We start from the raw sequence: 10,428 nt of genomic DNA on the forward strand, positions 1-10,428 counted from the left end.
AAACTGGAATTTGGTTCCACAAGAGAGGAGCCTGATAACTGAGAGCTCTGTCTCCCATTCTGGAAACTATAGGAACCACAAGTAAACCTGCTGTCTGAGAGCAAAGTGCTCTGTTAGGAAAGTATGAACAATAAGATCTGTAATATAAGATGGGGCTGGGTTGTGGAGAGCTTTGTGTATTAGAAGTAAGATTTTGAATTATATTCTGGATTTGCAGGGAGCCAGTGGAGAGAAGCTAAAACTGGAGAAATATGATCTCTCCTATCAACTCTCCTTAAAACTCTGGCAGCAGCATTTTGGATCAACTGAAAACTTTTTTAATTTTTTGACACCCAGATAATAAACAATTGCAATAGTCCAGCCTAGATGTGAAAAATGCATGGACCAGTTTTTCTGCATTCTTTTTGGACAAAATGTTTCTAATCTTAGTGATATTACGCGGGTGGAGGAAAGCGGTTTTGGTAACATTTTTGATATGGAGGTTAAAAGAAATGTCCTGATAGAAAAATAACACCAAGATTTTATTTTATTTTTTACATTAGAACTGGAGTCCAAATTAATGCCATCCAGAGGAAGTGAAAGTCTGCAAATTTATTCCTAAGATGCTCAGGTCCATAATCCACAACCTCTATCTTGTCTGAGTTTAAAAGCAGAAAATTAAGGGTCATCCCAGCTTTTATGTCTTTTAAACATGCTTGTAATCTAAGTAACTGATTGGATTAATTGCGTTTCATTGATGAATATAACTGTGTATCATCAGCATAACAATGAAAATTTATCCCATGCTGTTTAATAACTTTACCTAATGGAAGCATAGATAAAGTAAAGGGTATTGGTCCAAGCATTGGTGAACCCTGAGGAACTCCATGACTAACTTTGGTGTATAAAGAAGATTCTGATGAGGTCCTTTCGATGAAGGACGCAAGGTCTCAAAAAAAAAAAAAAAAACCTGACCAGATGACCTGACTGAACTTCGTTGGAAGAAGATTCATTATTTACATTTACAAACTGGAATCTATCAAATAAATGTGATTTAAAACATTTTTAAGCCATTCCTGTAAACCCAATATCATATTCAAGTCTCTGTAGTAGAATATTATGATCAACTGTGACAAATGCAGCACTGAGGTCTAACAGGACACAAGTCCATTGTCTGAGGCCATGAGAATATCATTAGAAACTTTCACCAGGGATGTTTCTGTGCCATGATGAGCTCTAAACCATGAAAGAAACTCTTCAAACAGATTCATTCATTCATTCATGTTAATTAGATATAGGTCTATAACTGGCCAGAATTCCTGAATCAGTTAGATCAGTTTTCTTAAGTAAAGGTTTAATTACAGCACCATAAAGTGCTGTGATACATAACCATTCATTAAAGACAAATTAAGCAGATCCATTATGGGGATATTAATTAAGGGATATACCTCTTTAAACAGTCTGGTTGGGATGGGATCTAGCAGAAACGTGGATGGGTTGGATGAAGCTATTATTTTGGACAATTCAGAGAGCTCAACAGGACAAAAATAGTCCAAATGTAATTCAAGTTCTAGTGACATTTTTGAAGTTGTCTCATCTGACACAGAACCAGAGGCAATAGTAAGAAGAATGGTTTGAATTTTCTCCCTAATTGAAATAATTTTATAAAGAATTTCATGAAGCCATCACTGCTTCTAGCTGTAGGGATGCATGGTTCAACAAAGAGTGGACTTTGCCTTAATACTGAACAGAAACCTGGGGTTATTTTTATTCTCATCTATTAAAGAAGAATACACAGTTCTTTCATTACATCATAAAGACAAAACTTGATTCCAAGCAATTTAGAGATGACTGTTTAAAGTACAAGGCAAGTGATGAATACTAAAAGCTCTTAACATCCCCAGGAGTTCTAGTAAATCTATCATCAAAATAGCAAAATGGGGCACGTGTAAATCTACCAAGAGCAGGTCATCCTCAAAAATTGGGTGGCCGTGCTAGAAGAAGAACTCAACTCAATTCAGTTTGTTTATATAGCGCCAAATCACAACAAAGTTGTCTCAGGGCACTTTACAGGGACGTCCACATACATAGAAAAGCCAATTAATAAAGTTATCTAATGAAGCAGCAGACTCGTTGAATTTTCACTTCTTCACTGAAATCCAAGATGGCCGTGCTCAGCCGAGTCGCAGCTTCACAGGCTCCCGGTGAACTTGATCTTCTTTTGTTCCTGTTGTTTTTGTTTTAACCTTTTTGCACCTACAATGCACATCCACAGTACGGGTATGACCGCGACACACTTGTGGAGTTTTTTGTGTTGCTGCCTTGCCATCCTGCCATTGTGGTTCAGTCTTTCCATCCTCTGGCTCCAGCCTGTCATGGCGGCTGTCTCCATGATCCTCCATCTGCCTGCATGGACCAAACTCTATGGACCCGTTCGGTTCCGCAAAGAAACCTGGATGTTCTCCGTCTGCCAGACCCGGTTCTGGAGGGCAGTCTGGGAGTGCAGCTGCTGCGGTCGTTATTATCATCGTTCTGCTGTAGGGACCTGCTAACACTGTTAACCAAACCACGCTGCTAACAGTACCATGGTGCCAACTGGACCCTGTTGCTAAAAGAGAAACCTCATTGCTAACTGAACCTCGCTGCTAACAGTATCATGCTGCTAACTGGACCGTGTTGCTAAGATAACCTCACTGTCATCAGAACCACTCTGCCAATAGGACCATCCTGTTATTTCTTTTTCAATTTTGACGTCTTGTTTCTGTATTTTTGTTGCAGACTTTGAATAAATCACAGTTTATGTTAGATTAGTTTATGTTAATGCTCGCATTAAGCGTGTAAATTATAGCCTAACAAAACCTATGAGAATCGCGCTGCTACTGTTGGGTGTATTGTTTTGCACCATTAGTGACTGGTGTATGTCTTAGATCTTTTAACGTACCGTCTGGCGTTCGTTTAACGTATATCTTAGGTTATATCTTAGATCCTTATTTACTGTTTCTTTTTACACGTTATATTTTGCTATTGTTTGATGTTACTGGGACCCTGTGTACATAATTTCGTTCCACCTCATGTATCATATGTGATGCGAACGACAATACCTGTAAAGAATCTCTGACTCTGACTTCGTCACAGTCTCCCATCCTGAGCAAGCACAATGGAAACAGTAGAAAGGAAAATCTCCCTTTTAAAAGGAAGAAACCTCCAGCAGAACCAGGCTCAGGACAAGCGGCCATCTGCTTTGACCAGCTGAGTTTGAGAGGACAGAAAGGAGAGGCAAACGAACACAGAATGGCAGGTCCAGATGTAGATGCAGAAGAAGAATGGTGAAAGAGATCCCCAAGAAATTTGTAACCACTCTGAAGGAGCTACAAGTTTCAGCAGGTGAGATGGAAGAGACTGTGCATACGACAACTGTTGCCCAAGTTCGTCACCAGTTCAGGCTTAATAAGAGAGTGGCCAAAAAAAGATACTGTTGAAGAAAACATGTTAAATTTCAGCTAGTGCTTGTCAAACGGCATGTGGAAGGCTATACGGTCAAGTGGTCTGATGACATGAATTGGAGCTTTCTGGCCATCAAACAAGACGTTGTGTTTGTTGGAAACCAAATACTCCACCACAAAGTCACCATCCCCACAGTGAAGCATGGTGATGGCAGCATCATGCTGTGGGAATGCTCAGTAGCCAGCCCTCGAAGGCTTATAAAGACTAAATGAATGCCGAAAAGTGCAGAAATGCTTTAAAAACAACAAAGTGAATGTTATGGAGTGGTCGTGTCAAAGCCCACATCTAAATCCAAGAGAATTTGCAGCTTGACTTGGATGAGAGTCTGTGACGGCTAAACTCAAAGCAGTCTGCTCCTCAGATAAATAATGTTATTAACTTACTTTTTATGTATATGAATGTTTCTGTGCAGTGCCGAGATGACTTCTGTTGTGACTTGGCGCTATATAAATAAATTATATTGAACTGTTGAATTGTAAAAGGCCGTTAATGGCCGAACCCAGTGCTGTGATTGCAGCTAAAGGTGCTTGTAAACGATGATGGGAAGGAGGTGAATGCCGACACTTATTTCACACTGCATGTTTTTATTTAGCTTGTAATATTCTGTAGAAATTTGGTTTCATTTTGACATTGAAGAAGGTGTTGGTACATTTTTTTATAACAATTTATATTGACTGTGATTGATTTATGACTGCAATGAAAGCATCAAACATACATGGGGTTGAACCCGTTAAGCACTCGTCACAGGCATTTACATGATTGCCTGGTTTTCAAATTGCACCATGTAACTTGAAATAAATTCTAGTTCCAATTAGACAATTTTTTTTTTCGGTGATCCAAACTTTGTCGTGTTTCTGCTTTAGTACCAAAATTCAAGCAATTATTGTGTCGACTTCAGTGCTGTAAATATTCTCAGTGCATGGTTGTCTTTGTTCTGTTTCTGCAGGACGAGAGAGTTTGAGAGTGAACTGTGAGGACGGACTGCTCAGCATGACGGTCGACCAACAGCTACTGCAGGTCCTCATTCAGTCAATGCATGATAAAAGTTGTGGTACTGTCACACTGTTGTGTATTTTACGAAGTAGACTGATTGGTAAGTGTAAATTGTCCCTAGGTGTGAGTGAGAGAGTGAATGGGTGTTTGTCTCTGTGTCCCTGTGATGGACTGGAGACCTGTCCAGGGTGTCCCCCACCACTTGCACAGTGATGGCTGGATATGGGCACCAGTGACCCTTGTGACCCGAAAAGAAAGAAGGGGGGTAAAAGATAATGGATGAATGGATGAAGATTGAATTTTTTTTTCATGTGGGTCAAAACAAGAAGAAATTAAATCTATTTTGTAAAAAAAAAAAAAAAAAAAGTAAAAATCATCATGTGTTTTTGTGATGTCTATTGCACATGCATTAAGTTGAAGGGTGGGAAACATATAGTCTAGCGTAAGTATGTTTGTCATCAGGGCATAACCGTCTCTTTCTTTTCATTGGAGTGTTTTTTTGCTCTTATGGGTGACGTTGCAGTCGATCTGTGATGTTGAGAGATAACGTATAAAGGGGCGGCCCAAGGGATAGTTTCCCTTTAAAACCTGTGGTGTTCTTCTCTGTTGTTGTCCATGCATTATGCTTTCACACTCTTCATGTTGGGTTTCCCTTTTGACCCTCTTTTCCCCTGTGTGAGTATTTCTTTGAGTTTTTGTCATCCTTTTGTTTTTAATAAATTGCTTTTATTTTTTTTACCCCTGAGCGTTTTGAGCTTTGTCTGTGCCCGGGGTTCACCTCCTCACCAAACATGATACCTGAACTGGAAAAGTTGTGTAGAAGTTGTTGGTACTCTTACAACCCCACATTTATTTCAACACATCATGTGAGCAACAGCAACCATGTGACGTCTTGAACATACATCCATTATCTTTACCTGCTTCTTCCTTTTTTTTGTTGCGGGGGTCACTGGTGTCCATGTCCAGCCATCACTGTGCAAGAGGCAGGGGACACCCTGGACAGGTCTCCAGTCCATCACAGGGACACATAGAGACAAACGAGACAAACAACCATTCACTCTCTCACTCACACCTAGGGACAATTTAGAGTTACCAATCAGTCTAACATGCATGTTTTTGGTCTGCGGGAGGAAACTGGAGTACCCGGAGAAAACCCACGCATGCACGGAGAGAACATGCAAACTCCATCAAGAAAGGCCCCGGCTAGGATTTGAACCAAGGACCTGCTCACTGAGAGCCTGCAGCTCTACCAACTGCATCACCGTGCTGCATACATCGTGAACAGTGTCATGTTTTTGTGGTAAATCTGCCAAGAACAGAAAGAAGAACGTCGGCTATAAGCAGCTCCAATAACACGGAAAAGAAACACGAGCAACGGCAACAAGTTTTAATAATTAAAGCACCACAGGCACAACGCAGTGCTGTGGCAGGGCAGGCAGAGCGTTAGCATAGCTTAGCATTGTTGAATGTTCATTTTGACCACGTTGTTCATGGTTAAAGTTCTTTATTGTCATTCGCACCACACGTGGTACATGTGGTGGAACGAAATTGTGTACACAGGGTCCCAGTTACATCCAACAAAAGCATTAAAATGTAAAAGTTGCGATGAATTTGAGGTATATGTGACGTTTCAAAGATGCTTGTTTGTGCTACATATTCCAGCTTATCAGATAAATAAACTGTGAAGTTGTGAGGTTAGTTCAGAAGATGTCCAGAATCTAAACGTTTTAACATCATTTATAATCAGACGGGTTTTATTCCCAAGAATTCACTCATCTGTGCAGGGTTTTAACTTTTGTTTTGTCATTTTCTGAGCCTTAACAGTTTTGAGGTCTCCTTTAACAGTAAGAAGCCACTTTGTGCAGAAAAACTGAACAAGCCATCACGTTGTACCCAATAAGCTTTAAGCAGAAAACTAATCATGTTTATAATCATCCGTATGGCTAACAGTGTGGAACATTAACTTTGGTATTTCTAAGGGTTAAAAAAAACTTCTTGTTACTTAAAGGCAGTGACTGGTAATGTTACCCTACTTTATGTGTGCGTGTCAAATATAATGAAACTTTTTATTTCATGAACACAGTTTCAACCATCTTCCTCATGAAGCTAAGGTTTTAGCTTTTCAAGTGACTGCTCAGAGTTTTTATTTGTATGTTACTCTGACATGAGTCCTCTCCTTCAGGGTTTGTCTGTGCCAGTTGCTGCCGTGACTCTGCAGGACCACAAGTGCCAGGCTCTGTCTAATGGGAGCCATTTCCTGCTGACGCTTCCCGTCATTTTCTGCGGCACGGAGGCTGAGCTGGTGGAGGAGCCCAGAGGGGTGCTGTACAGAAACAGGGTGAGATAAGAAACGCTCACAGGAAGGACCGAAGGCAACAGAAACCTGCCTTTTCATCTGGTTCTTCATTAAATCCTCCAAATTTTTGTCCTTATTCTGACTTCATTATATTTTAATTCAGGAATTCTGTGTTCAGACAAATTAAACTGAAAAGCACTTGTCAGATTTTTGGAGATGTGGTTTATCAAACAAAACCAAGATACAAAATTAACTTTTACATGTGGGGAAAATGTCTTGTTTTATCATATTATTGACATATTTAGACAATATAACAAAAACTCGCATTTTTAAATAGATTTTTTCCCCCAGTTCTAATCATTGCTTCAATTGTTACTCTAATATTCCTTCACATACAAGTATTTCCATCCTAAGTAATCCAGACTTGTAGCTGAAGTAAAGAAGGAAATTTAAAGGGATAATTTAGATCTTTTTATGTAATCAGTATCTTACCTGCAGCATAAATAGTTTAAAGTGCTATAGGTTTATCAGGCAGAAGTTTTTTTTTTTTTTTTTAGAAGATGAGAGCTGGTTGAGTGAGGCTGAGACCAAAGCCATTCTAACACAACTCTAATTTTTTTTTTTTTAATTAATAGTGTTTTGTGCAAATTCATAAACCTTCTGTCAGTTTTGCATTCATTAAATATTTACATTAATGGTTATTACTAAAGGCTGAGCAGACTGTGTGTGCACAACAGCACATGTCCAGTGTAAAATATAGTAACTGCAGCCTCCTTCATGAAACAGTTTTGTGATTTGATTCTTTAATGTGCCTCGTTCAAAAATCCGTCGAGCCGGCCACGTCCCGCAGAGATGCAAGTTTCATTAATGAAGCCAACATGGCTGAACCAAAGGAAGTGTGTGTGGTGCGACTCGGTGCTGTTTGAGCGACATGCATTAGATGTACGTGTCATTCTGAGACTCCATCCACATGGAAACACAGTTTTTCCAAAACAATCTTTTAATTTATGGTTGCAGCCTGACATTTTGAGCTCCATCGCCATCAGTTTCAACAGTGAAGTAATTTTCTTTGCACTTTCATCAACACATGCAAAATACAAAACAATTAAAAAAGCATAATCTTATAAAAGACAAAAATGTTGTCTTTCTTACAAAGAGTCTGAACTGGTTGATTTAGTACTTTTGTTTTAGCACAAGTGCGTTTTTCTCCTGTTACTGACAAACTGTCTAACTTGGTGCAGCACAGAGCTTTGATCAGTCCTAGTCGGGATGTAAAGCACACTGTCAGCAACATGCACGAGACAAATGATTAAACACGTATTATGTTGTCTTGATGACATTAACTTTGTAAGTTTCAACGATCAGAAAACTGAAGTCATTGTTTTTAACACTAGCTCTACTGCTGGTTCTGTTCCTGTAAACCTTTAACTCTCTTGAGCCATATCTTAAGCAGTCTGTTACAAATCTTGGGATGGTTTTAAAATCTGACTTTAAGTTTAATAAACAGATTAACTCTTTTCTGCAGAAAAGCTTCTTCCAGCTAAGCTTAAATCCATGTGGACCAGATCTGACCTTGAAAAAATAGTCCATGACCTCATTACAACTCGACTTAACTCACTTTATGTCGGGGTCAGTCAGGTCTCTCTTCCACATCTCCAGCTTGTCCGAAATGCTGCAGCTCGGCTCTTAACAGGAACTCGTAGGTTTGAGCACATTTCACTGGTTCTGTCCTCCCATCACTGGCTCCCTGTGCGTGTCAGAATAGATTTTAAAATTCTCCTGTTGACCTTTCAGTGCATTAATGACCTTGCACCCTCATATCGCTGACCTACGTCAACCTTATGTTCCTTCTCAAGTGCTGAGATCATCTGATCATCTTTTGGTTGTACCAAAAACCAGGTAGAAGCTCAGAGGAGATCGAGCTTTTTCAGTCACGGACCCTAAACTCTGGAACAATCTACCCCTCAACATTAGACAGGCCGCTTCACTTCCTGTTTTTAAATCTCTTTTAAAAACACTTCACTGACTTTTAGTGTGATTTGATTTAATATTTTATTGTTCTGTGTTTTCATGTTTTTCTTTTGATGCTTTAATTAAGTTTTGTTTTTTTTTTCATTAAATTACTGCCATTGATTTTTATTGTTCCGCACTTCGGTGACAGCTGCTGTTTTTAAATGGGCTTTATAAATAAATTTGACTTGACTTATTAAAGTGTAGAGAACTCGAACGTCTTCATCTTCAGATTGGAGCCGATTAAAACTGAGGCCACAGCTGATCGAATATGAGTTGACTAAAAATTAATTTCTGTAACCAACATTAACGGAGGCTGGGAGGGGGGGGTGACTTTCCCTTATTTTCACTGCATTCTCAGTAGATATGAGTCATGTGGAGCTGTCCTTCATGTAAACGAGATGAGCAGTTTGAACCCACCTGTGTCATGCTGCACTTTGTATTCTTTCTGGCTCAAACATCTTAAAAGACGAGCAGCTCCTGTATCTGTAATTTACAATAAGTACACCAAGTTGTGCACCGTGAAGAGGTTAAACAGCTGCATGTGGTTGTTGTCCTCGTGCGACCCGTGTCGTCTTGACATCTTGTCTGGATGAGTTTAAACCTAAAAATACGCTTCTGCTCTGAGCAAACGAAGAGAAAATCTTTAGAATCTTTCGATGAGAAGAAAATTGGAGAAAATCATTTTAAATGGGGATAAAAAAAAGAGAATGAGGGTAATATTTTATAATGTTCTCTGTAATGAGGAAAGCTCTTTTGTCTCTCTCCTTGAAAGCCTTAAATGACGTTACTGTAAAATACATGACAGCTGTGTCCCCTGGCAACTCACTCCATGTCACAGCTGGTAATAAATGGAGTCCGGGCCTTTTTCATTCATTCTCTATTTGATGAGTCATCATTGTCAACCTCCAGCTTCAACATAAATAAGCACAGACTTCTCTGCAAATAACAGTTTAATATAAAAATGACAGCAACATAAAGGCTTATAAAATGGTGTTTTCATGAACTACCATGATTTTTTTCATGTGTTGTTTGAAGATGACAGAAATCCTCTTTGGTCTTAGCTGCGTTCAGACTAGACTACAGGAGTTACGTTCTCATCTGAGAGAACTTCAGTCTGATAGTCCAAACTAATACAGCTCTGAGTGATTTCTACTGCAGGTAAGATGCTTATTACTGATAGAGATTCAGAACCATCAAAATGTCTGAACTGGACTTTGCAGCGCAACTTTTAAAGTGTCTGTGACGTGCATATCCTCTAATCAATCATATCATAAAACCATGTGTATTAAGCCAAATTAAAATTGTTTTCTTAAACTTTTTGTATAATTTTAACCTTTTTGTCACATAAGTGGCAGATTTTCTTTTGACTTTGGTTTGACCAAAGTGAAACAAGAAGTGACATCAAAGGGGAACTCTCTGATCTTTGTTTATTGAAATAATTTTTATTAAATATTATATTTATATTATATGTATTAAATATTTTCTGAGCTCTGACTCTTCTTTGTCTCTCTGATGGTGACTCAAATTAATCTAAAGAAACATCAGATTTTCCTCTACTGTCTGTGTTAGCCACATATCTCTGACATCACTTCCTGTTACTGTGCATGATAATATCTCAATAACTATTCATATCAGTTTTTTTT

General features: G+C 39.0%; 1 protein-coding gene across 1 annotated transcript in view; it reads left to right on the forward strand.

Annotated features, from left to right (window-relative positions):
• engl (endoglin, like) overlaps window positions 1–10,428 on the forward strand; it is a 29,974-nt gene that overhangs the window by 11,352 nt on the left and 8,194 nt on the right. Inside the window, exons 8-9 of the mRNA XM_037689346.1 lie at window positions 4,430–4,500; window positions 6,659–6,814. Of these exons, the coding sequence (XP_037545274.1) occupies window positions 4,430–4,500; window positions 6,659–6,814 (227 nt within the window). The remainder of the gene's footprint in view (window positions 1–4,429; window positions 4,501–6,658; window positions 6,815–10,428) is intronic.

This window comes from Nematolebias whitei, chromosome 15 (assembly GCF_014905685.2).
Source record: "Nematolebias whitei isolate Nwh7 chromosome 15, NemWhi1, whole genome shotgun sequence".
In the NCBI taxonomy this organism is placed as follows: Eukaryota; Metazoa; Chordata; class Actinopteri; order Cyprinodontiformes; family Rivulidae; genus Nematolebias; species Nematolebias whitei.